Source organism: Doryrhamphus excisus, linkage group LG6, assembly GCF_037039965.1.
Source record: "Doryrhamphus excisus strain RoL-2023G ecotype Guam linkage group LG6, RoL_Dexc_Guam_v1.1, whole genome shotgun sequence".
Lineage (NCBI taxonomy): Eukaryota > Metazoa > Chordata > Actinopteri > Syngnathiformes > Syngnathidae > Doryrhamphus > Doryrhamphus excisus.
This window is the reverse complement of record NC_136362.1, coordinates 7,559,324-7,586,350: the sequence shown is the minus strand read 5'-3', so window position 1 is coordinate 7,586,350 and position 27,027 is coordinate 7,559,324. Positions and strand designations below refer to the sequence as shown.

General features: G+C 45.5%; 3 protein-coding genes across 7 annotated transcripts; 1 reads left to right on the top strand and 2 right to left on the bottom strand.

The window, feature by feature from the left end:
- Positions 1-703: 703 nt before the first annotated feature.
- socs3b (suppressor of cytokine signaling 3b) lies at positions 704-5,670 on the bottom strand. 2 transcript variants are annotated; one of them, XM_058068346.2, is made up of 3 exons: positions 4,959-5,670; positions 2,962-3,295; positions 704-2,878 (listed from the first exon to the last, which is right to left on the bottom strand). In XM_058068346.2, the coding sequence occupies exons 2-3, from the start codon at positions 3,088-3,090 to the stop codon at positions 2,363-2,365; spliced, it is 645 nt and encodes a 214-aa protein (XP_057924329.2). In that variant the 5' UTR covers positions 3,091-3,295; positions 4,959-5,670; the 3' UTR covers positions 704-2,362. The 2 variants fall into 2 exon arrangements, with proteins under 2 accessions (XP_057924329.2, XP_057924327.2); XM_058068344.2 differs by lacking the exon at positions 4,959-5,670 and adding an exon at positions 3,836-4,949.
- Positions 4,931-14,832, top strand: pgs1 (phosphatidylglycerophosphate synthase 1). 2 transcript variants are annotated; one of them, XM_058068333.2, is made up of 11 exons: positions 4,931-5,173; positions 6,240-6,429; positions 6,722-6,799; positions 9,638-9,737; positions 9,818-10,007; positions 10,286-10,464; positions 11,926-12,134; positions 12,442-12,733; positions 12,817-12,965; positions 13,044-13,164; positions 14,137-14,832. In XM_058068333.2, exons 1-10 carry the CDS (start codon positions 5,058-5,060, stop codon positions 13,161-13,163), a joined length of 1,623 nt encoding a protein of 540 aa, XP_057924316.2. In that variant the 5' UTR covers positions 4,931-5,057; the 3' UTR covers position 13,164; positions 14,137-14,832. The 2 variants fall into 2 exon arrangements, with proteins under 2 accessions (XP_057924316.2, XP_078647468.1); XM_078791342.1 differs by lacking the exon at positions 4,931-5,173 and adding an exon at positions 5,835-6,063.
- Positions 14,430-25,485, bottom strand: LOC131126127 (cytohesin-1). Of its 3 annotated transcripts, none has more exons than XM_058068335.2 (12): positions 25,261-25,485; positions 19,288-19,370; positions 18,202-18,266; positions 17,047-17,113; positions 16,797-16,915; positions 16,469-16,662; positions 16,243-16,391; positions 16,050-16,161; positions 15,601-15,677; positions 15,463-15,534; positions 15,229-15,383; positions 14,430-15,095 (listed from the first exon to the last, which is right to left on the bottom strand). In XM_058068335.2, exons 1-12 carry the CDS (start codon positions 25,358-25,360, stop codon positions 15,017-15,019), a joined length of 1,272 nt encoding a protein of 423 aa, XP_057924318.2. In that variant the 5' UTR covers positions 25,361-25,485; the 3' UTR covers positions 14,430-15,016. The 3 variants fall into 3 exon arrangements, with proteins under 3 accessions (XP_057924318.2, XP_057924320.2, XP_057924321.2); XM_058068337.2 differs by lacking the exon at positions 25,261-25,485 and adding an exon at positions 22,683-22,883 and having other exon boundaries at positions 14,433-15,095; XM_058068338.2 differs by lacking the exon at positions 25,261-25,485 and adding an exon at positions 20,124-20,279 and having other exon boundaries at positions 14,435-15,095; positions 15,601-15,679; positions 16,049-16,161.
- Positions 25,486-27,027: the final 1,542 nt, after the last annotated feature.

Below are 27,027 nucleotides of genomic sequence, written 5' to 3'. Positions count from 1 at the left end.
GCCGTAAAAACTCAACTCAATTAAAGTGCCTCTTTCCTGGAAGCCAGTCACACACACACACACACACACACACACACACTAGGTATGCAGGGAATGGGAACCGTGTGTGTGTGTGTGTGACTTTTTAAAGCGTTTTACCTTCACAAACCCCGCACCCTTCTGTGTACGACACCTCGGATCATAAATCTCCAGCGCGTGGATCCTTTCACCTATTTGACCTCCCACGCCCACACATATATATACGTCCACACACACACACACACACACACACACACACACACACACACACACACACACACACATACACATACACACAGTCCCTGAGCCCCTAGGGCAGGATGTATAAAACCTGGCTGCATTCCTTTCCAGTTAGGTCCAGCCCAAAGTGAGCCTTGTGCACAGTAAGGCCTGTGTCCAAGTGTGGAACTGCTCTTCTGGTAATCCCTTTGTTACCCCCCCCCACCACCACCACCCCAAACCCCACCCCCGCCCATCCCTTTCCGCTCATATAGGTCCCGCTGTATGGAATGCACCGTAGTAGCCCGGGAGAAAAAAAAAAACAAGCGCTGACAGTAATTGTAACCCTCATGAACCGCGGGGCTCTGCCCCGGCGAGGAAATCCCACAAACAATGCCGTTAGCGACATGCTACGCTAACTGACTTACAGCATTAAGTGTAATAACACACGGGGCAAACAAAGGCATTGGCTTTTGTAAAAATAGTGCTCTTTAATATAAATTATTGAAATATTTTAGAAATATAAATATGTGCAACGTTGATTTCTTTTTTTTTTTCTCCTCCATTTATTCTTGTCTTTTTTTTTTTGTTTCTTTTTTTTTTTTTTTTTTTACAGCTTGTGTCGCGCCAGACTAGTGGCCTGCCTCCTGCAGTGAGTAGAAAGAGTCTTTATAAAAGACAAAAAAAGGATTCACATACAAACAAAGACACGTCAGTCAGGTCCACGTCGTGTTCCGTGATTTTAGTGTTTTGCTTCGGAGGAGGGGGGGGGGGGTGAGAAGGCCTCCGGGCTCCAATATGGATCACAGGTTTAGCGCTGTTAGAGGTTCCCGTCCAATCCCGCTGTTGCTTTGTACATACATAAACACACAAACAATAACAAAGTCCCTTTTTTTTCTTGTTTGGGAAGACGTTCTGTCAAGAGGTACGGCTGGAGGGGGGGGGGAATATACAACACACAGTTTGCTCTTTTCCTCTTCTGTCATTATAGGATTTCTTTCCGGGGGCGGGGGTGGGGGGGTGCACATCCTCCAATCCACCTGTGTCGTCTGTCTTCTTTGAGCTTTACTGATGAACTGATTTGAAATGCGAGCATTAACACTGAAGGTCTAGCTGGGGTTTTTCCTTTAGCGGTAAAATGAATGAATGAAGCGTACGAGTGCCGCCACGCCGATTCACGTACTCGCCGCCTCTTAGTATTTCATCCGGCCTCTCGGCTCCGAACGCGGCGTATTATAATAAATGAAGCAATGAATGAATGAATGATTAACACGAGAACGAGCGCGTCGTGGGGCAATGAACCTCGCAGGGCGGCACTCGTGCACCCATGTGCAATGAAATGAATGTATCTTCTCATCGGGGGGGGGGGGGGGGGCGAAAGCTACGTATGTTTTCATTTCACCGCATTTGAGATGAGAACTCGAAAAAATGAGAAAAATTGAGAGGTGCCAGGGGGGGCGGGGGCGGGTGGCATTTTGAAACAGTTTGTGCATGAAAGATGCCGAAAGGAATCCAATGTCGTCAGTATCCACATCTTAGCTAGATGATGTAGTGTCATATCTAATACTGGAATATGTCGTTAATAATCGCAGACGTTGGAGACCCCCCCCCTCCCCCCGTTTTGAGACGCCATTTTGGCTCCGGTGCACGCCTGACCATCATTTCCTTGAAGCGCCGCGGGTATGACGCCGCCCCCTTGCAGCGGCCACCACGCCCACCTTTAATGTCCTTTTTCCTAATCCCGTTTCCCGCTCTTCTGGCCACCCCCCGCCGCCCCATTATGATCATCCCCTGCATGGAGCATTGTTGCACTGTTTGTTTTGGTCCCGTGTGAAGGTAGAGAGCAGCCATGGGAGGGGGGCGGGGGGGCGGGGGCGAAGACACCTTTGGTCCCCGCGCCCTCATCTCTAAGGGCGTCGCTTCATCTTCTACGAGGCTCTGCTCTGCGTCCGAGTCAGTCGTAGGGAGAGTTGACACTTGACCCGTAGCTTCAGGTCACTCGAACCCCCCCGCGCGCACCCGAAAAAAAAACCACACTGACCTCACAACGGCGTCTCAGGTCAAGTCTGGGTCTCCCGCTGAGAACTGGTCCATAGTGTCGGCGTCCTGGGACGCTTCCCGTCAGTCATATGGGGGCGTCGTACTCCTCCAGGAAGTCTCTGAGCGTGTGCGGCAGCTGCTGAACCTGCTGCGACCCCCCCAGGCCTTGATTGTTCAGGGTCCTCCTGCACATGTGCTGCAGGGAAGACAGAGAGTTGAGGAGGGGTCGCCGCAGCTCCAGGGGGATCCGCTCCCCGCCGGTGTGGATCAGGTAGACGCCGCGGCCTTTCAGTTCGCCGCCGTCGGGCCCCTTCCCCATGTAGTGCGCAATGAGTTTGAGCACGCAGTCGAACTGGGGGGGGCGCTGGGTGCACTGGGAGTCGGGCTGCAGGAAGAAACCGCCGGCCTCGCTGTGGATGCGCAGGTTCTTGGTCCCGCGGCTCGTCTGGACGGAGAGCGTGAAGAAGTGGTGGTGGTCGGAGGAGTCCCGGATGAGAAAAGTCCCGGGGGGCTCCGAGCGGAGCAAGGAGCTGGCCTCCCGCCCCCCTACGGCGCCCCAGTAGAAGCCACTCTCCTGGAGCTTACCCAACGCACGCATCACCTGAAACGGGTGGACGCTTTTTTAATTTTTTTGATGTTTTCAGTCAAAAACTTTGAAAAAAAAAAAAAAAAAACGAGACTGACCTGCTGGTAGTGAGCGTGCGAGCTGAACGGCTTGAAGTGATGCGGGGTGACGTCGGACTGCTGAACCCTGCCCTCCGAGGGGGTCGCGCCGCTCATGGCACGGAACTCGCGTCCGCGAGGGGCCACCATGGCGCCGCCGTCGCCGCCCCCAGCCTCCACTTGCCGGGGACGCAGGGGGCCCGAAGCCGCCGCTCCAAGATGGACTGGCGGGAAGGTGCAGGACGCCGACGGGGAGCAAGGGGACGGCGGCGGGGTCACACACCGGGACCAGGCCCCGGGGGCAGGGGAGTCCGATGCATCCAGAGAGGGGCTGGGAGAGAGCACCTAGACACGGCTGCACGGGAGGAGAGGTTACTGTAGACGGACGAACCATTCATGTGAACAGATCGCTGACGGCGTCAATGGGGGCTCGTTTTACACTCGAACGCCACTTGTGGCTACGGTGACAAATGCATGAATGGGGGGGGCAGCTAGCGCGGCTTCAATGAGACATGGCAATGCAATGCAATGCAATGTGCAGACCAGACGGCAACCGGATCCTGATTGCTTTCAATTGCCTTCGATCGTTTCTGCGCCGCAACAGGGGGTGAGGGGGGGGGGGTTGAGAAATAGGGTGACACGGAGAACTCATCCTCTATCCACCTCCGCTACTGGCCACAGTGGCCCCTTTCTCCGGTTACACTTGGAGAGGGGGGCCCCTTGTCGAGCCTCGAGGAGGAGGAGGAAGGGGGGGTAGGATTTTGCCGGCTAGCAAAAACAACCCCAAAGCGAGCTAGCCGTTAAAAAGAAGAAGAACAAAAGTGCACGTTAAGCGAAGCCTTCAAACAATACGACATTTAAAGCGGTCTACTTGACGCACGAGCCGTCAACTTACCTTGCGGATTGACACAGCCCCGCGCCGCTGCTCGCCGCGGAAAGAGACGCTCGGCAAACTACCCGAGAGTAGTGCTAAATGGAGGATTATTAGCTCAGGCATTAAAATCCCCCCGGCGAAGTATTCTCCACCAAAAAAAAAAAAGTCTGTGAGGTCGCCTTCCTGGCCGAGGGAGTTCGGCGGCGGTGCCGTCTGCCGGAGGAGGTAGCCGGACCGTGTGTGTGTGTGTGTGTGTGTGTGTGTGGTGGAAGGTTACCGGAGGTTGTTTCCAGTGAGTAAAGCCGATCGTAAGGCCCCGCCCCCTTCAGTCCTTCCAGTAAACACGCACAGGGGCGCGCGCGCACGGGCGCGTGGGCTCGGGCAGATTGCCAATAAATACTCACGTGACCACTGCAGACCTACTTCCTGGTAATGCTTACACACACACGTCAAAAGGTTTGACACATTTTTTTTTTACACATTTTCCCCACTTTAACTTGAATATATCATCACATTGTGGCTTTCGTGTGAAAATAAGCACACTTTTATTGACTAAATCTTCTGTATCGAGTAGCGGAAAGTAATTGTGTTGCACTTTTCATAGTGTGCTTTCATCACATTCAAATTGCTAGGTAGCAGCTTATTTACAACATGCTTAACAAGGTCATATTAAAAGAACATCCTGCTTGCCAATTCTGAAAAGCAGGCGGAAGAAGCAGAGCTTATTTTTAGGTGTATGTATTTTTATGTTTGAATTTTTTCGTTTGTTCCGAATCTTTGCATTCTGAATTAATTAGTAATATTCTACATACATTTTAACACCATACACTTGTATTATTTCTTACACTTTTTCAAATTGCAAAGTACACGCAAACATTTCCACTATCAATTGTTTCATCTTGTTGGTGTTAATGTGCATTTATTATCAAATGCACAGGGAAATGCACACGGAGCATCACTGTACAAAGACCACAAAGTTGTATGTGTGGGTGTTACACACCTCCTAAGGTGTATTTGTGTGGCATTTGAGCAATATTTGTGTGACATTTGCTTAACGTGCACGTCTGCGGGTACGATGACGGGTAGATCCTGGAGAAGTTAAACTAGTTCCAGTTGAATTACAGTTAGAAGAAGTTATACTCACTGCAAGACAGCAGGCAGGACTCTCTCGTCGATTCCCACCTCAGCCGCTGTTTTCCTCCTCGAATCAATAAAGTTTTTTCAAACGGACTCCACTGCAGCAATGGCGGCCCCCATGTCGTGGAGGAGGCTGGTGTACTTCGTGTACTCGCCGGCCCTGGCCGGGGTTTTCACGCGAATATCCGACCGGCTCTTCCGTGCGCGGGACAAAGGAGGCGGGTAAGTGACGCGGTTCGAATAAGACAACGAACAGACGACGGAATCCAACGTGTCAGCCTGTAAGCTAGGCATCCCGTTGACAGTGTCAGTAGCCTCCGAATGATAGCACGTTTGCTAATTTCTTTTTTAACAAATAACGGCTTTACCGCCAAGCTCGGTGGGGCAGACTGCTCGAAACGTGTGTCTTTTTAGCTTAAAATGCCCAGAAAAGTGAAAAGGTTAACGTTAAGATAATGTATTCCCATAAATGAGGCGCGTTACTACGTCACTGCGGAAGTTTGTTATGAAAGAACACAAGTCGTCATTTCAGATACACCGTAGCAGCAGTTTTACCTTACACGACGTTAGAACGCCAGACTGTAGGACAATGTTAACGATGGGGCTCGTTCATTTTCGCCTGTCCTCGATAATCATCGGTGTACATGCGCAGCTCTGATTGGTTGTAAGGTTCTGAGATGGGATTGGATGTTTCACCGTTAGTCCCGCCCAGCCAGATAGCTACCTTTTTATAGATACTGTACGAAGTAAAATGTCATTTGAGGTATGCATTTGGGGACATATTTATTGTAGTAATATAGTTAATAGTTGATGTCGGGTTATAAGAGCAGCTAATTACGTTTGGTATTTATTACATAGATAGACATCAAACTTATTTTTTTGTACAGCAAATGTTGATGTTGTTGTTCATTGGGGTTTTGTATGTGCATTTTTCATTTAATTTGTTTATGTGATTGCAGCATATTGTTTTGTGGTGTTTGTTGTTTTGGTCATTTCTGAGTTTGGAGCTTTTAGATGTTGCTGTGCGTTTACCAACCTGTTGGTCACCATTGAAGATGTACTGCCAGTCAAGCCATGCCAACCAGGGGGTTATTCTCTTCCAGCTTTGCACTGTTAGTTAGCATCACAATAATTTATCATTTAGTCAAAAAGACAATAGAACTGTTGGTATTTCATTAAAATGAATAATCTTTCATAATGAGCCATACTTACGGGATGCTAACTAGCTGTTTGTACGTTTGGACGGCGTTTCATGTAGCATGACCCTCAAGGTTTTTCCATCCCGCAGGTCCTCCGTGTTGCTTTTGGCACCCCTGCTGGCCAAAGCCCAGCCGTCACACGAACATGTCCCCGGCCAGGGCGCGCACAGCCTCAACGGCCGCTTCCGATGGATGGCGGAGCACTTGCCGGCCTTCCGAGTGAGCGGTGCCCGCATCCGCGTCCTCACCTCGCCCGACCAGTTCTACCAGACATTGAAGGTCAGCTTTGTGCAGGTGCAAGCCGGCGCTTGTGACAGATACACCCTGTTTTTCTCCACACAGATGAAGTACATGCATTATTGAGGTGATACTTAATTAGTACGCAATACAAATGGCCACGTACTCCTCACTAAGAATAAAAACGAAATCCTGAATGAACCTTTTAGAGGCCCCAGCTGCTCCGAGAGCATGTGACAGCCTGGAAACACAGCTGCCGTCATTTGTGGGAATCACGCTCACATCCCCCCCTTTCATACTTAAAATTCATTGTTCTCTCCTGCTTTCCCATCAGGCACGTGTGAGGACTGCAAAGAGACGAGTGGTGTTGGCCTCGTTGTATCTGGGAACGGGTCAGCTGGAACAAGACTTGGTGAGAGACGTGGTGTGTGTGTGTTTGAGACAGACATCTTGACTTTGGGCAGGTGAGAGCAATATCAGCACCAAAACACCGGCTCAGGCCAAAAAAGCTGGTCAGAGATGCCAGAAAAAGTGAGTCACAGTCCGCTTCGAGAGAAGAATAAAAATGTTCCCGATGCCAACAAAAAGGAATGACTGCAAAGTGTTGAGGTTTTACGTCTTTAAGGACAGCAGTGTTGGCCGCCGATGGCGTGCCTGCGAGCCCAACATACACAGTGTGAAAAACCACAGTCTGGACTCGCATTCAGCTCTTTTTTCCCCCTTATTCCTCCCTACATGTGATGTTTTTATTATAAAAACACAAATCTTAACGGTATGAGCTGCAGAGAAGCTGAGTCACGCGTCGAAAAGCCTGCGAATGAGCGCCCGTCGCTGCCAAAAATCTTAAAGGATGAGTCACAGGCGTTCCACGCGGAAGATAGCCAAGATGTTTTTGATGTTGTTTTCTCAAGTTTGATGAGGATTCAGTGCAACAAAAGGAGGTCAAGAGCAGGGAACACAACCACTGTGAGGATGGGATGCTATGGTACAATAATATTAATATCTTTTTAAACATTTTTTACAGTCATCCCTCGGTTCAAACATCACTCCCATTGCTGTTTTGTGCTCGACTCTGGCCAAGTATTACTCAAAAAATATTGAAAGTGACATGTAGTGTTCTACACTTGTGACTCTACCATACATTAGCCTAACTTGCACTGCATTGAATCAACCATGGCTGCAGAGTCCTCCCATTCAATGTGGAAGTGGTATGTTTTTGGCTTCTTACTTTTTCCTCTCCCACTCGGTTTCAAACTTAAGAATAAATGAATAGGAGGCTAACTACTTGCTGTGCTTAAAGCGGCGACAGTCCCTGCAGAGGTCCTGCAGCCTGCATGTAATAGTGTGGCGTAAACAAAGACACTGGAAGGGGCGTTATTGTCCTTTCTTTGTCACATTTCCACCAGAAGTTAACTAAAAGGTTGTTCTTTCTTGGCGTGGCAAGGCCAGACAACGCATTCTTCTGCCGACATTTTTTTCTTCTTCTGCAATATGTAGTATTTAACTATTCCCACAAAGTACAAGACTAACATGAAGAATTGACATTCAGGCTTTAAGGGTGGCCGATATCCCCCCACGGGAAGTCTGCTACAAAGTCAAATCCTGTCCCGTCATTGGGATGAAAGGCTGGTTGGATGTCAAAAATGACAAAAAGCCGCACTGTCAAATGCCACCGTGCACATAGCTTGGCACGCTCTTAAAGGAACAACAGATTTTAATCGACGCAGTTAGCGTCATCCGCCAAGTATCAGTGAGAAACCTCCCTTTTTGTGGGCCCGGTAAAGGTTGCACATACAACGAGAAGTTCAGATGTTGAGCTCAGAATTATATGACTATTTGTACACATGGCTTATCTTATTACCGGCACTTTGAGAAAGGACCTCCAGTCTACCTTGAACTGGCAGATTAGGATCTTCTAATAACCGCACACATGCCGATCACACTTATTTACACATCCAGTCCATCTTCTATGTGTGGGTGTGAGCACCTACCTCGGAAGTAGCAGACATTGCCACAAAGCCAGGGTGCCAAAAAGCAGCACGGTACAGCGAGGCAAGTGAAACGGGGGCTTAATAGCTGTGTTTCCACGGGAACCACCTGCTGGAAACCAGCACCTTCTGACGCAAACCCAGACCTGCACCATTCAGGAAATAAAAAAATATGAATGCCACTTTTATAGCACATGCAGTGTTACACATGTAAATTACTTTTAAAAAGCAATTTGTGATACTTACTTCAATGAAATTAGTAGCAGGATTATTTCTTCATCAATGGAATTACCAGGAAAAGTATTTATTCATCCCTCGCCACGTTTTTCCACAAATATATTTTAACAAATCACGCAAAAACATATTTAGTAGGTTGCAAACATGTGTTCGATGCTGTAACAAAAATATTCATTCATTTTCTACCGCTTTTCCTCGCGGGGGGTGCTGGAGCCTATCCCATCTGTCTTCAGGCGAGAGGCGGGGTACACCCTGGACTGGTGGCCAGCCAATCACAGGGCACATATAGACAAACAACCATTCACACTCACATTCATACCTATGGACAATTTGGGGTCGCTAATTAACCTAGCATGTTTTTTTTTTTTTTGGAATGTGGGAGGAAATCGGAGTACCCGGAGAAAACCCACGCATGCACGGGGAGAACATGCAAACTCCACACAGAGATGGCCGAGGATGGGATTGAACTTGGGTCTCCTAGCTGTGAGGTCTAGGTGCCAAATGTGTAAATGTGCAAATATACCAGTGTACAGTGACAGTTATGATGTCGTCACTACTAACAGCACTAAATTCATCACATAGCAACTTAACACCCAAAAGGTGCACCTGATACAAACATGTATCAGGTACACCTTGGACTGGTGGCCAGCCAATCAAAGGGCACATATAGACAAACAACCATTCACACTCACATTCATACCTATGGACAATTTGGAGTCGCTAATTAACCGAGCATGTTTTTTTGGAATGTGGGAGGAAATCGGAGTACCCGGAGAAAACCCACGCATGCACGGGGAGAACATGCAAACTCCACACAGAGATGGCCGAGGGTGGGATTGAACTTGGGTCTCCTAGCTGTGAGGTCTAGGTGCCAAATGTGTAAATGTGCAAATATACCAGTGTACAGTGACAGTTATGATGTCGTCACTACTAACAGCACTAAATTCATCACATAGCAACTTAACACCCAAAAGGTGCACCTGATACAAACATGTATTTATGGTTTTAAATTGGTGTTGTTGCAGGTGGACTGCATGCAGGAAGCTCTGGAAAGCTCGCAAGAAAAAGGCCACGCCCCCGACTTTAAGGTCTCAGTGTTGCTGGACTACACGCGAGGCTCACGAGGTCAGTCACCGACCGTCCTTGTCCCAGTTCCCCCCCTGGGACCCAGTAGAGGCCGCTCATCCTCTCCTCCCCGCTTGCAGGGCAGGTGAACTCGAGGAGCATGCTGCTGCCTCTGCTGCAGCGCTTCACCTCGCAGATGCGCGTCTCTCTGTACCACACCCCCGACCTGAGAGGCCTGCTGAGGCTGCTGGTGCCGCAGCGCTTCAACGAGACCATCGGCGTGCAGCACATCAAGGTCTACCTGTTTGACGACAGCCTCGTCATCAGCGGGTGGGTCATTGAAGGCTTCTAATCCCTTCTTGGGAACGCTTCAAATGCAACAGAAAAATGCAGAAATGTGGGGATTTCCTATCTGGCGCCTGTCACAGAATTGGCAGCTCCGTGGATCGTCAACAAAGACCGTCCAAATACCTGTCAACTCTCCGTATTTCCTGTTTTAATACTTCACAGGCGCATAATAATCTCCCAAGCAACGAATGAATGTACAATATGCACGCCATACAGGAAGTGCATATCTTTCACGGACCTTCTTGTTTTTTTTTTTTCAGGGCCAACCTGAGCGATTCCTACTTCACCAACAGACAGGACCGCTACGTCCTGCTGGAGAACTGCCGTGAACTGGCCGACTTCTTCTCGGAGCTGGTGGATGCCGTCGGAGATGCTTCCCTGCAGCTTCAGCCCGACGACTCCGTCACCGTGCAGCCGGGCATGGTGCACCCGTACAAAGGTACGTCATCATTGGTCGAGAGGCCAATAATAAACATATCAGCCAATGCATTTCTGTAAACTACAGTGAGTATTGTAGCAGGTGTACCTAAAGCGTATGTCCACATACTCGCTTACAACGCATAGACTTCCAGGATGTCGGTTTGGGGTGAATGACATCATGTCTGCCAGACTGCGGAAACAAACACCAGGAATAGAGTCGTGATGTAACACTGATTCTGCAAGATGATATGCCCTCGGCCACACACATGCGCGTGAACACACACACGTGTTTGCATTAAAATAATAACCACATCTTCCTTCACGACAAGCACAGGCATTACAGTATGTTGGAGATTTAGTAGCTATATGTCCATTAGAACAGTTAGACACTTTCTTAGCAATAAATAAATGTGCTTTATAATTTGAGACACGTGTGGGTTTTGGAGCTGTTTATACAAGACTGATGAATTTATATTTTATATCGTGATTTATCACATACTACAGTATTAATTGGCCCTGTACCCTAGAAACCGCCCATGAATGATACGGGAAAAGGCCGAAATGATACTGTGTCAAAGCCCAGAGCAGTGATACTGATAAAATATAGAGTTTAACCATGTCCAGTATCAGCCCCCGTAGCTGTCCACTCAGAGCGCGCTGCTCTGGTATCGTGCCCGTGAAACAACCAATCAGAGAACAGCGTTTGTTTTGCTGCCTTCTGTGCTCTGTCAACATGTCAGCGGTTAAATAGTAAATAGTATAGTAAATATTAGTATAATAGTAAATATTAAATAGTATGTGATAATAAGATCATCACATGGTTTGTCTGGTATCAGGACCTTCGGTCTCGGGCTGATACTGACAGTTGGGGGCATGATACCTGGCCTGATACCAGACAAACCATGTGATAACCTATAAATGTATGCGAAGGTCAATATCGCCCAACCCTAATTTGCACAGTAAGGGACCTTCTCAATTCACACAACACACTTACGAACTTCAAAATAAGAGCGCTTACGGCTATATCCTGTTCACCTGTGTTCCTTAAATCCGGGTTTCCTAAAAAAAAATGACCCTGCCTCTAAAAGCATTGGAAAAATCAAAACAAAGAATCAGAACTGGGATTGTTCAAATTCAAAAGGATGGCCAATGCCAGCATCATTTATTACGGTGACGTGACGGCAAACGTGGTGATGTCACTCAAAATGAGCCAATGAAATTGTTTGACTTCCCGAGAAGTGAAAGGCAGTATGAAAAGTCTACGAGCCATAAGGCATTCATTGTTCACTAAGGATTGTGTGGATATTGGGACAAAATAAATATACTGACAGGATGGCCACGGGCTGCAAATGGCCCTGTGGCCGCACTTTGGACACCCGCGGGATACATAATAATATGGCCAGACGTCAGGGACACTGTGCATGCATCACTCAGCAGGAAACTTACCTTTCTCAATTGTATTGGTCTCCATGGCAACCAGGTGACAGACAGGACTTCGCCGCCGTCGCGAGCAAGCGCATCATGGAGGTCGTGGAAGCCGCCCATTCGCGCCAGCGGCTCCTCAACCAACTCTCCGAGGAAGGAGAGGGGGCGAGGGAGGATGCGGATGAGGATGAGGAGGACACCTGGGTGTTCCCCCTGGTCCAGATGAAGCCTCTCGGCATCCAGGTGGACGAGCAGGTCACACAGGTGCGTGAGAACAGCAGCCGGCCCACTGTGAACATGACTCATAGAATAAAAACATGACTAATAACCTTTTGGAGGAATATTTCAGCCCTTATTAGTCACTTTTTCTGGGCACAAAGTCAGGAAAACAATCAGCAGCGAGGTGGAATGTAAAGGAGTACAGCAACAAGTCACATGATCCACGTTGACAATCAGAAACGTGATCTATGGAAGCAAACATTGACATTGGCAGACCAGGGCCTCACACCGAAACATCTTAAGCATCTACCTCACATGCGTCTCTCTCGACCCCCCCCCCCCCCCCCCTCAGCGCCTGCTGACCGAAGCAGCTCCGGACTCCACCGTCTTCCTAACGTCCGGCTACTTCAACCTGACGCGGGCGTACATGCGCCTGGTGCTCAGCACCGGCGCCACCTACCGCATCCTCACCGCCTCCCCGGAGGTCAACGGCTTCTTCGGCGCCAAGGGGGTTGCCGGCGCCATCCCCGACGCGTACACGCACATCGCCAGCCAGTTCTACGACCAGGTGTGCCGACTGGGTCAGCAGGAGAGGGTCCGCTTGCACGAGTACCACAGGCCAAGGTGGACCTTCCACGCCAAAGGTGCCTCGTTCTCGTTCGTCGACGCTGTTGCTGCGTACTCTAAAGTGATGGAGATCCAAACCGTTTTTCCTCTCGGCGTGCAGGTCTGTGGTACTACCTCCAGGGGCGGGATCGACCTTGCCTCACGCTGATAGGCTCCCCAAATTTTGGCTACCGCTCAGTTCACCGCGACCTTGAGGCCCAGATTGCCATCGTAACAGAAAACAAACAATTACAGGATCAGCTACAAGAGGTCTGCTTTTGGTTTTTTTCTTTTTACACTTAGAGATGATGACGATGGATTGTTCACTTCTTCTGTCTGACTTTACAGGAGCAGGAGATGTTGTACCAGCGCTCCTCGGAGGTGTCCAGGTCTACATTCGAACAGCCGGACCGTCACGTCAAGCTGTGGGTGCAGCTGGTCACCCCTCTCATCAAGAACTTCTTCTGAGGTAGCATAGCCTGGAGATGTAGACAACTAACGACATGTTTAAATGTACATTTAATAATAATAATAATAATAGTAATACCGCCTCCTAGTGGATAATTGGCGACTAGGTCATTCAGGGGTGTCCAAAGTGTGGCCCACGGCACATTCAAAGCTTTAATAGAAGTCAAAATATGAACGAATTTTACAAGAATAGCATCAAAGTAAATCATTGAATTGATCGGAAGGTTCGATTTCAACGCTGACCACCCTTAGATGTAAAACTCTTCATTTCACAAACTGCTGCTAACAGGTTTTTTTCTCTAATAAATCAGGATTTGCTGATTTATTGGTGCACAGTCACTAAGAAGCCAAGCTCTTGTGACCACAGAAACCTCCACAGTCATTGATCCACTGACTCACTCCTAACTCTGACTCAGTCTGATTTTTTTTTTTTTTTTTAATATGACCGCGATGCGGCTGGCGAGGTGAAGCTTGGAGGCTCACCTCGATGCGGATTGGACTTGCACGACAGCTAGGAATGTGACGCAGGGTTAAAAAAGTCATGTAAATATTTTCTTTAAAGTTCACTACATGCGCTTACTTGTACTTATGCACGTTTTTCATCAGTGAGTCAGATCATGTAGACTTTAGAACAGCATGCAAACAGGAAACAATCATGTGCATCAAGTAGTGCATCTGATAATGCTTCCAATTCTAACCTCAGGATAGGAGCCATTTTTAGATGTCCGTCCGCCCGCCGCCTTCAGCGCTTATTGTCTTGCTGGTCCTGACAGGAAAAAACAAAAAGCTCATTACCATCAGTGGGTTCTATTGTTAGAAAGTGACATGAGGTTGGACCCCAAGCAGGCTTGCATGAGGGTGATGCATCGGAGGGAACCGTACCCACCACCCCCTGAATGCAGCTTAGTGATGTCTGCCCCCTAGTGGGGGAAATATGAAAGACTTTTTACAAGTTTTTTCTTTTTCTGTGCAGATGAGAAGCTCCCGTCCTGCTGGGAGTCTCAATACTGAACTTGAGTGACACACGCACACACCGATGTTACTGACCTGTCACACGGAAGTGTCTTCCGCCCGCGAGGATACAGCATCACATGTGAAAAAGACTTGAGAATGAATGTAGGACACCGAATGGTGATGGCGAACTGCAAGTACCCGAGTCCCAAAATGACATTTCGCGAGTTTACGGACTTGCTGGTACATGTGAACTAATATCTTAGTCAATTAAAAATGCAATGACTTTTTCCTCAACTTTTTTTTTTTACTCTAACCAGAGAGGAGGTTAGTGAAGGGTTCACACACACGCCAACCCAAGGGTGGCAGCATAGCGCCCAAATGTAGGAGTGTTTACTACTGGGCTTCCATGCCGACAAAAGCCAACCAAGATCTTTGATTGGTTGGACACTTTTAATGAGACAAACAAAACAATAAATAAGAACAAATAAATATCAACAGATGAGCTTCGTTCCCACTAAATGTGCTTTGAATCCATGAAAAAAAATAAAAATTCTGTGCCGAACAAACGCTCGTGTTTAGCGCTCCAATTGAGTTTCAATTTCCAGCCTCTGATTTGATTCTATTAGCGTCGTCTTTTTACCAGATGTTGGCTTCTCACCTGGAGAGGCAACAAACCCTGAGGAAGTGGTTCTCTAACATTGGTGGCGGTGATGGTGGGGGTTTAAAAAAAAAAAAAACACCCCAAAAAAACAAAAAAATGTAGTTGATTCTGCAGCCGGGAAATAAAAAGTGCTGCCGTCGCTAAAATGTGCAAGAGTTGTCAGGCTGCGGTTCGTGAACATCTCGGCTGCGACTCCGTTTTTCCAGCTGCGGCCGTCAGTCAAACCTGTTTGCACGCTCTACACGCCCTTCAGGGAGGAAACCTTCTTCTTGCGGGCGGCCAACATCTCGTAGAAGGGGTCCTTGCTTATGGCGGCTCTGCGGGTGCGCGGGGAGAGGACGCTTTATCAGAACGTGTTTCAATTAGGGCTGTTAATTAATGAATAATAATATAATATAAAGTCGTCTATCCGGAATAAGGTGGCTTATTCCAGTGAATGGGGGGGCTCACTTGATGCTGTTGATCCACTCGTCCTTCTCCTCGGCGGTGGGGGCGGAGATTCTGTAAAAGGTGTGGTTGCCCTCCACCACGCGGCCGTCCGCCTCCGTCTTGCAGGCCTTGATCACCTGATCTCTGTGGTCCGGGATGAAGAGCTCGAAGCAGTTCTTAAGACGAGAGAGCAGAGGGGAGGAGGCGTGAAAAACATCTGTGGAAACGACACGTAACGGATTCGGGGATCTCTACCGGTTTCTTGGAGTCGTCCACTTCCCTGATGCTCAGATTTTCCAGGGGGATGATCCCTCTGGGTTCTTTGTCCTGTGGACGTGAGCGAGAACGCGCTTGTGTGTAGAACCCAAGTGGAATGCTGACAAAAGTACTTACGGTTGTATATTCAAAGTAATAAAGGCAGTTGTCCGTCAGAATAAACCAGCGCCTCTTCCAGGTCTTGACTCGGCCCCCTGCGGACATATATGACACGTTAGCCCTGACGATGATGATGATGGATGCTCAGCTGTTATGTTAAGGCAGGGATTAAAGCTGCGGGTTTCGGGGGTCGTGTGCAGGAGTCCAGCCAAAGTGATTTTTGACTAAAAGCGCAGTTCTGAGGGAAACCGTTTTGTGCGCTACAATGCTAACGTGCACACGGCAAGTGACAGGAAGCCAAGCGGTGCGTTAAAGCCGACGGTACGTACCTCCTGGTTTCATAAACAGGACACATAAGGAAAAGAAGAAAACAGTCAGGTCTTAAATCCGCACATTGGTGGAGTGGAATGTAAACGCTTTACGCCACTAGATGGCAGCCAAAGGACGGGGGAGCGAAACCCGCGTACCCAGTTTGAGCAGCCAGCCCTCTCGGTCGGGATTGAAGAAGGTGTGCGTGAGGTCGTTGCCGTCGTCCTCCGGGATCTTGAAGGGTTCGTTCTTGATGCTGTCAAACAGGTTCTGCAAGAAAGCCGAAGAACACGGCGTCAAAGTCAACCCCCCCGGAGGCGTCCCGCTGGCCAGTCGGGGAACATCTCTCACCCGGAGAAGCTCCTCCGGCAGGTCTCCTCCGTCATTAATCCCTCGGTTCATGGCGGTAAATCTCTGAACGGAGGGCTTGTCCTTCACGTTGGGGTTGTGTAAGCTGGTGTTGAGCATGATGACGGCGAAGGACAGCACGTAACACGTATCTGGGGGAGGGGCAATAATTGTCTTTAAAGCGTTTGTTGAGGAGTTGGGCGTCGGGTTCTTTGCCTGGACAACGCACCGGTGCTCTGGAACACGCCGGGGTTGCAGTGGCAGTAGCGCTGAGCGAACGCCTCCATCATGCGGTCGATCTTCTGAGCTTCGCCGGGCAGACGGAAGCTCCACAGGAACTGCCTGAGCGCCTGGACCAGGTTCAAGTCGGTGAACTCGTGCAGCTGCAGGAAGGCGTGCAGCACCTCGATGTTCAAGTCGTCTCTGGCCAACGCAAGCGGAGAGAAAAGACGCTCGTTTGGCGACCAACGCAGTTGATGATGATGATGATGATAAGCGGCATTGATCAGGCTGGCCGTGTCCTCCATGAAGCTTAGATCGTCGCCGTAAACACTGACCTCTCCCCCAGGTAGTCGCCGATGGCCGTCTTGTTCAGGCCCTCGCCCTTGTAGAGAAACCGGGCGATGTCTTCGCTGGTGTTCTTAAGCAGGGAGCTGTCAATCAGGAACCGGATCCCCTGGAGGCAACACGGTTATTATCATGCTAAATATTTCCATATTTCCATAGATGCTGTACTGCTGTAAAACCCAAACACAGCACGGCCATCTTTGTGGAGGCAAAATAAAAGCATGAAAGTGTGCTACTCACCTTTTTGGGGTCCATATTAAACTTCTTTCGTCCGATGGCCATCTGTTTGTTCCTCTGCATGGTTTTCCTGGACACAAAGATCCAGATAAACACAAATGTGGAGAAACGTACTTTATGGCGTTAAAGTCCACATCTCCTACACCAACCAGGAAGTGGCCTGACCGCTCCATTTAACACTAATTAGTCCAGCTAACGTCTGTATTCAAGTCTGCTGTAGTCGGCAGGACGTGTGGTCTACAAAGACACGGGTGTCCACAGTGTAACGAGATGTTTCTACACAGGAAGACACTATAAACGGCATGGCTCAGGTGGTAGAGCGGTGCGGGGGGGGTCCAACCTCCTGACTCCCGTGATCATGTGGCTCATGGGATCGGGACATCCCTGTAGATCTTTCCATACACAGAGTTATCACAACATCGGTTCTGTTAAATATTATCTGCTTTCTCATGCACTCCAAATAATTGTTGTGTCAGGTTTTAAGCTCATGATAAAGTACAATACATACAATACAAAATACATACGTGCAGGGATTGCAACACCAATATAAATCAAATCTTCAAGATTCGACACTCTGAATGCACAAAGAAATTAGTGATTTGTTCATATAATGCACACATATATTTCATTCATTCATTAATTTTCTACCGCTTTTTCCTCACGAGGGTCGCGGGGGGTGCTGTCTTTGGGCGAGAGGCAGGGTACACCCTGGACTGGTGGCCAGCCAATCACAGGGCACATATAGACAAACAACCATTCACACTCACATTCATACCTATGGACAATTTGGAGTCGCTAATTTAACCTAGCATGTTTTTGGAATGTGGGAGGAAACCGGAGTACCCGGAGAAAACCCACGCATGCACGGGGGAGAACATGCAAACTCCACACAGAGATGGCCGAGGGTGGAATTGAACCCTGGTCTCCTAGCTGTGAGGTCTGCGCGCTAACCACTCGACCGCCGTGCCGCCCGCACACATATATTTAATACCTTATATGCGCTGTTCTCCTTTCCCTACTTTTGCATTTTTATTCACGTACACCCAATTACAATTGGTGTACCCCCTGGGGGTACACATGCCCTACTTTGGGAACCTAGGATTTAGATCATTTGTTGTGAAAGCACCCGTAAATGTTTGCTGAGCGACACCGTCTTACCTTTCTTCACTCAGGCCCAGGTTTTCAATCTCATTGGTCACCTCAGCTATCTCATCCTTCAGCCTCTGAGAGCAGAAAGAGAAGTGGGAATGTCAAGGAATAGTCACTGGAAATCACGTTTGTCCGTGTGTGTGGGATATCTGATTTCATCCCAACACGGCAACACGTAAAAACGATATTGTCCCGCCCACATTCTTCCCCTCTGTGAGCCGGAGCACCTGCTCACGAGTCAGCCGGGCGCCCTTAAGTTCCCCTCCACCCAATCCTCACGCCCTCGTGTCCTGACCCAGATACGCCAGCCACCGGTCCCAGACTGTGTGAGCGTCACGCTGGAGGAACTGGGAGGACGGTGGTGTGCCGGGCCAGGAGTGAAAGGGTTTTAAGTATAAAAAAAAAAAAAAAAAAAAAAAACAGGAGCCGGAGTAAGCGGAAACGATAGCGGACACGAGGACAAAAATGGGACGAGGAATGCGTCTCAGATTAGAAACACGATCATCCGACCGAGTGGGCTCAGACACGCGCCTCGTCCCAAGTACATAACTCCAGTCTGGACTCCCCCCACAGGAGTTTCCATGGTTACGACCCCCCCGTCTTTCTACACAGACAGCGTGGTCCGTCTCCATTACTGGAATATTTGATGGCTCGTTGCCCGCTAGTCCCTGAGGGCAAGTTGGAGAGGCAAGTTTGGCTGCAGACGAGTGAGGATGAAGATCTGCGATAAGAACGCCAATTTATTTTTTTCTCTGTTTGTTTGTGGAACGGAAACAAGAGACATGTTCTTTCGCTTTTCAGTATTTCGCCGATGATGGCTTAACGTAGTTTTACCATTTTCTGTACCGCTTATCCTCATTAGGTATGATGGAGCCTATCCCAGCTGTCTTTGGGGGTGAGAGGCGGGGTACACCCTGGACTGGTCGCCAGCCAATCACAGGGCACATATAGACAAACAACCATTCATACCTATGGACAATTTGGAGTCGCCAAACTGGAGAAAACCCACCCACGCACCGGGAGAACATGCAAACTCCATATGGAGAATCGAACCCGGGTCTTCACGATCCCCTGACTGTGTGTGTGTGTGTGTACTTGTATGTCCTGCAGTAGCTCCTGTTTTCTGCGGCGGATGCTCTCCAGCTCCTGTCTCTCTTCTGGGCTGAGGTCATCAGGCACTGAGGGCGAACAAGAATGTGTACATAAATACAACACACTCATATACACACACACATACACAAAAGGAGACCTGAGAGTCCCACTGGTTGAGGGTCACTATGGCAACACTATTTTTATATCTATGAAATTAGCCCGCCAACATCCATCCATCCAGCCAGCCTGAAGTTCCAAAATGAAAGACGACAATATTTGTCCTCTTGTGCAAACACAGCAAGCGTTATCTAATCATCTCAGAAATACGTTTTTCAGCCTTCACTCGCTAACAACAAGTTGACTGACTGCGAGGATAGCTTTGCCTCGTGATCCAGCGGGAACTCGACCTCTTGACTTCATGTCTATGTGGAAATAGCACGGGGATTTCAAAGTAAAAGGTGTAGTTCTCAACAGGAAACCTCCACCCAAATGTACGTAGCATTAAAGCCCATCTAAAAAAATTGAAATAAAAAAAAAAAACCTCAAAGACAGAAGTACTTAACTAAGCTGGACGTGAATAACCGTTGCCATCGATAAAGTCCATTTAAAACCAGTACACAATGACACAACCAATGGCAAACTCTAACTGGAGGTCACAAAGTGTGCATGTTTGCCTCAACGGGAAACGGGACGCTTTGTCATGGCCGGCAGCTGCTCTGAATGACTGACATTGTGTATGCGCTAGTACACACACACACACACACACACACACAGCATATCGTCTTTTATACATTTTATAGACATGACTTATAATCACACAGATATAGGTTTATTCTTACCAGTTTAAGCGGTCCCAGAGCAGCGAATTTCACAATAAAAGCCTCCCCTAACCCAAAATGTAAACACCACTTGTTTTCCTAATGACTTACTAAGCCAGTAAGAGTACGGTCCCTTTCCTGTGAGTAGTCCAGTTGCGTCTGAGACCCCCCCAGTTAGGACACCAGGACTCACCGGGAGCGTGTGGGAGAGAGAAGGCATTACCCCTCCCTACCCCCAGCGCCTCCCCTCCCTCCATCTATCCCTACTCCCCCCTCCTCCAGATGAGCAGAGTTTAGATTAGATACATTAGGCAGGATATGCAAATCATTTTGTTGATGGGACTACGTCTTGAAACAAAGGCGGTGCAGTCATCCCTCGTTAATTAAATAAAATTAAAAAAAATAACAGTCAACAGTGAATTTCTGCAAAAGATTCTTTATTTATAAATTATTTTTGTAGTTGTAGCATAGAAAACCTGTTTACAACCTTCTCAATGCGTTTTTTATTATTCTTAGAGCTCTCTGGACATGAGGTAACACCCCTACAGTCAACTTGGCATGGCCAAATGACGTCACATTTTCCACACCGTACACCACCGTAGTGGAACACTGAACAATCAGTTCAACAGGTTGAATTGGAGATAAACACCGGTCAAAGTTGGCTAAATCTCCTCTTATAGAGCGTGAATGGAGGCTAGCAGGGTTAGTATAACCCAACTTTAACACTCTAATTAGCCAATAAAGTGGTAAAAAAAGTGGTTACCAACCACTAGAGGGCGCAGTTGGTTCATGCCCTACTTAGAAGCTTGCTGCCTGAAGGAAATACAGTATGTTCTCTGTGGTTTCATGTGGTGGAAAAGGCTTCAACGAAAATGTTACATTGGAATTGGGCATTTAAAGTGTAAGCGTTTTAGCTCGAAGCCTCGGAATCTACTGTTGGAAATCTATAAAATCCTAATAAAGTACATGTAACCAAATGGCCATCCCTAGTGTGACGTAATGTAACGTACTGTCCATTCTAATGCCCGCAAATTAAACCCGCACCGCCCCACTCGGTCTGGTCCCATCGAACCACACGTAGGGGGCGGGGGGGGGTGGGGTCAGGGTGACAGCTGACCCAGGCCCCGAGGCTAAAACAGTTTGGTCCGAGGAAGAAAAAGAAAATGATGTGTTTAGACTTGTTTGGGGCGTTGGGTCGTCTGGCACCAGTCATAATGCAAGAATTGTGCCGTCCGCAAGCAGCTGGCGCCGAGGACGACCGGCTCGATATAATCTTGAGGTTATGGCGGACTCTGCAGGAGAGTAGACCGGTTCAAAGTGAACTAAACTGCAGAAAAGTAGAAAGTTAGACTGGGATTACCCTACGCATGCAACCTTAAGATTAATCTTTTGTTAATTTGTTAATACTTTCAGGTTGTTTATTTTTTGCTGTTTAACTGGTTCTGTCTCTTTGTTGCTATGCAATGCAAATTTCCCCACTGAGGGTCGAATAAAGGAATATCTTATCTTATCTTGATGGAAGGTGTGTTTATTTTTTGGTGTTTACTGTCTGCACGGATGCAAAATGGTTAACAATTTCTGTCTTGACAGCAGCAGAATGCACCAAATCTGGTAGTTTCCTCTTTGAAACCGGAAAAAAAAAAGAGTCTACATTTGAACCCAAGCCATAGCATTTCAGTATGTGGAATCAAACTACGGAATGGATTGAGTACAGAACTCAAACAAACAATGAGCCAAAGAAACAATACTGCTAATGTTTGCTAAATACAAGGATGAAGAGTCTTGAACCAGTCATGAAGTGCTATATATATCACTATATTGACACTTACAATGGTACCCATTATGTCATTGTATGGTCATATCACCTTGTACTTCGGTACGAGGTACATTATTTTAAAAAAAAAACTTAAACTGTATTATGGAAAGCAGGAAGTGAACAAATGTAACAGTTACTGATTGTAAAAGTACCAGATGGAGGGGTAGGATTTAATAAGCTTTGCTTCTTCCTACTCCTTTTGGACATGTGGAACTGTGAACTAATTATGGGATGCATTCAATTGTAATCTGATGCATGTTCAAATTAAATAGAACAATTACCATTACCATTTGTAGCTGGATTCGGTTACTCCACGTCACAACAAAGACTATAAATACTAGAGGAAAATGTCATTTAGTTAGTGGGGTGTCACGGTTCACAATATCTACAACCACTAAACGTCTGTAGCCGGACTACGTTTAAAAAGGTCCGTCATATTTGGGTTCTTACCGTGAGAATGTTGACTTTCTTTCCCGATACACATGAACAACAGTGGCTAATAAATGGTCGTATAGAACCTCATCAAGTGTGGCTTCGGTCCAAGTCGGCGAATAATGGCTCGCTTTGTGAGCGGTTAATAAAGACCGAGACTATTTCTCACTTATATAAGTAACATAAATGGTTAAATATTTGCAAACGTACAGCAAAATAATCCTTTATAAAGACACGAACGATGTGTTCCGGTCGATGTTTACCTGCAGCTAACACACTTAGTTAGCTAAGTTAGCTAAGTTAGCCAAGTTAACGGAAGCCCGGCAACTTACCGACTCCGTCTTCCGACTTCAACACCATGTTTCGCTTCGGCGCTCAACGACCCGCACGCACAAAAGCGGCGAAATAATGAACTTTTAAGAAAGTTTAAAGACCAAAGGAAGTGTTTTATAACAGCGGTCCGCTGGCGTAAAACTGACAACTGGGACAAGACCGCAGACAGCGGTCAGTGAGGCTCATTGGAGTGGGCGTGGTTTCGGATGCTGTAGCCAATCAGAGGGCGGCTTGTAATGACAAACGCCGACTATTGAGGGAGATGAGGATGAAACCACCAGTATGGATAACTGTCATTAAAAACTAAAAACTAAAAACTAAAAAAACTAAAAACTAAAAACTAAAAACTAAAAACTAAAAACTAAAAACTAAAAACTAAAAACTAAAAACTAAAAACTAAAAACTAAAAACTAAAAACTAAAAACTAAAAACTAAAAACTAAAAACTAAAAACTAAAAACTAAAAACTAAAAACTAAAAACTAAAAACTAAAAACTAAAAACTAAAAACTAAAAACTAAAAAGCGGTCAGTGAGGCTCATTGGAGTGGGCGTGGTTTTGGATGCTGTAGCCAATCAGAAGGCGGCTTGTAATGACAAACGCCGACTATTGAGGGAGATGAGGATGAAACCACCAGTATGGCTGTCATTAAAAAAAATAATAATAATAAAAAATACAAAATAAATAAATAAACAAATAAAACAAATAAAAATACAAAATAAAAAATACAAAATCAAGAATTAAAAATTAAAAATTAAAAATTAAAAATTAAAAATTAAAAATTAAAAATTAAAAACTGAAAACTGAAAACTGAAAACTGAAAACTGAAAACTGAAAACTGAAAACTGAAAACTAAAAACTAAAAACTAAAAATAAGAGTATAAAAATATGATGTGAGAGTGTGCGTTTGTTTTTATATAACTATATAAATGTATAAAGTTACATTATATTTCCACATATTAAACATAACACAAATATAAGGGGAATAATATGTTTTTCAGTGCACGTCCATGTTTTATTGACACAAATGAACAGCACTGTGCAGTACTATTTAGAATTTTGAGTGCAGCTGTTGTACGGGATCTCTCTGGATTGTGGCGGGAAGGAAAGAGGCCAAAGCGCTGCAGCTGTGTTCTTGAATCAGAGGTTTTATTTAGCGTTTGGACACACCAATAACAGGATATGCAGAGGATGGGTAAGGAAGAGCCGCTGCAGCTCTCTGATGACCTTTTTTTCCCTGAATCAGATAACCCCCATGGTTGACAAAAAGTAGAATGACACAATCCAACAAACGTCCAATGGAGTTGCTCTATTGAAGTGAAAGGCCGAGCGGTGGGCCGCCATGGAGATGAAATCACTCCAGCGCCCACTTGAGAGGAGGATCCATTCCGGGCCCCAGAGGGCGAGGAGCGTGCGTCATGTTCTCACATTGAGCCCACCAAGTCACGCACGAGCTCGCTCACAGGTTTTTGCCTGACTCATGTGTGTACGCACACAAAAATGCCAAATAGGAAAAAAAAAAAAAAAAACACTCGGTCACCACGGCAACTGTTAGTGGCAGTCTGGCTCGCTCCGGGTTGTTATGCTGATATTTACATGACGGCTAGAGCCTTGGTGAGAAACACACATGCTCACATCATATTTTTATACATAGATTTTAGATTTTAGATTTTAGATTTTAGATTTTAGATTTTAGATTTTAGATTTTAGATTTTAGATTTTAGATTTTAGATTTTAGATTTTAGATTTTAGATTTTAGATTTTAGATTTTAGATTTTAGATTTTAGATTTTAGATTTTAGATAATAAAATATTATATCCCCACTGAGGGACGAATAAAGGCATATCATAATCTTAATCTTAATTATATTATAGTATTATATTTTATATTATTTATATATTTCTTATGTTTCATGTTTAATTTTTATATTTTTATATTTTTATATTTTTATATTTTTATATTTTTATATTTTTATATTTTTATATTTTTATATTTTTATATTTTTTATTTTTTATTTTTTATTTTTTATTTTTTATTTTTTATTTTTTATTTTTTATTTTTTATTTTGGAATTTTGGAATTAAAAAAAGTTTTTATTTTATTTACTCTTTTTATATATATACTTTATTTTTCATTTTAATTTTTTATATTTTAATTTTAAAAAAAGTTTTGTTATGAAAAATATTTATATTTATATTTATATTTATATTTATATTTATATTTATATTTATATTTATATTTATATTTATATTTATATTTATATTTATATTTATATTTATATTTATATTTATATTTATATTTATATTTATATTACATTTCATGTATTCACATTTATATTGGATTATTATCTATTTAGTTATTGATAAATAGATCATATAATATAATAATATACTTTTAATAATAATAATATATTAATAATAACATACTTTTAGGACATTTTCAGACCGAACTGCATAAGCCACAGGTGTCCAAAGTGCAGCACAGGGGCCATTTTCAGCCCTCCCTGCATCCTTAAAAGAGGCGGGACATTCAATTCCCAATTCTGTAAAAGTGTTAATAAACCAGTAAGCCATCACTGACCTGCACTCGTAGCAGCAGCAGCCGCCGCCTCCAACGCTCGCACCGTCGGACACAAAAACGCCTGAAAGCTGGAAGCACACAGCTCGCTGACGCTCCCCATTTGTGCCGAAGAAGACTCGGAGGCAAAAAGCAGCTTGTGAATTTGTCTGGTCTCCTTCCGCTGACGGCACGCATGTTGGGATGGACGACTCTTCTTACCGGAGCATCTTCTTCTCGCTCTTTTACTCTTTCTCTCTCTCTCTCTCTCTCCTCCCTCGCCGCTCACCCACTTGACCTGCAGCCTCCTCAATCACACACACACACACACACACACACACACAATATGACACACTGAACAGTTGCTGAAGTATTCTTGGAAGTGATGACAAATGGCGCACACACACACACACACACACACACTTTTCAGGTGAAAAAAAAAAAAAACAAACCACCAAATAAATTCACATCCTCTCTGCTCCTTTGGCTTCTTTCTGTTCAGTGAAACTCACCTTTGACCTTTCCCGCCACAAGACACAAAACGTTCGATCTCGTCAATGTGTCACTCCTGCAGCTGGAAAATGGCCGTCTTTTATTTTGCTTTATTTGCCTATAGCACATAGTGCCTTTCATACCGCTATGTAAAGTGTGTGTGTGTGTGTTGTGTGTGTGTGTGTGTAGGTGGTGAAATTCATTAGCATTCGCTACAACGTGATTCATCAGGAAAGTCGTTGTTGATGAAACAAGTCTCAAAAATGTGTTGTTTGTTTGAACAATTCAGTGCAACACTGGCATGGGGGGTCAAGGGGTCAAGGGGTCAAGGGGTCAAGTGCCAGCATGGATTTATGCAGTTATGGGCTGTTGTGGGAAACGTCTGGGTTTCTTTACAACTTCACCGATGCCCTCGACTATGTAGCATGTTGCCATGACTACCCCAAAAAAGCTAAATTCAATACAAAATAACAGGAATGCTAATGGGATTTTTTTTTTAAGTAACAGTGGAAAAAATGATCAGAATCTTTTCATTGCATGTCTGGTAATTTATTCATAAAATATCTCACATTTGAGACTAATATTACAAGGAATGAAGTCATTTTTAGCAAAAAAAAAAACAATCCCCAAAAATCAGGGGTCTCAAACACGCGACCCGCGGGCCAAATGTGGCCCGCAGGACACTACTTTGAGGCCCTTGCCTTGATATGAAAGTTTAATGTTTGATATGGATGCTATATGGTATCATGTACCCCGGAAAAAATTATTACGTTTGATTCATGTTCATGTTAAAGGTTAAATAACTGTTAATAGTTATCCTCCCTATCCGTGTGGAAGTGGTAAGTTTTTGGCTATTTAAGTTTAAAGGAAATAACTTGAAGGCTACCGTTTTAGGTCACTAGCTGTCTAGTTTGCGAGTTAGCATGTGTCTCAAGACCCTGCAGTTGCGCAATATGTTGTAAATAAAAAGAGTATAAATGTGACTATAGTCGTGTTTTGTCATGTCTACAGGGCTCTAATAATGCTTTGTTCATTTTAATATGAAAAAAATCATTTGTCTACCCACCAACTATATGTGGTTTTTATTATTATTATTATATTTATTTATTACTGATTGATTTTCTTTATTCTTGATTTGTTTATTTATTTTTCATCTTATTTTGTGCAGAAAAATAAAAATTAAGATATTTGAGAACAGTGGAATGTTTTATCAGAGCTTCTATTGTAGAAAATCGGAACCAAAGCACTGAAAAAGTTTGTATATTTTTCTGTTTTTAATAAATGCGTTTTTGTTTTTTT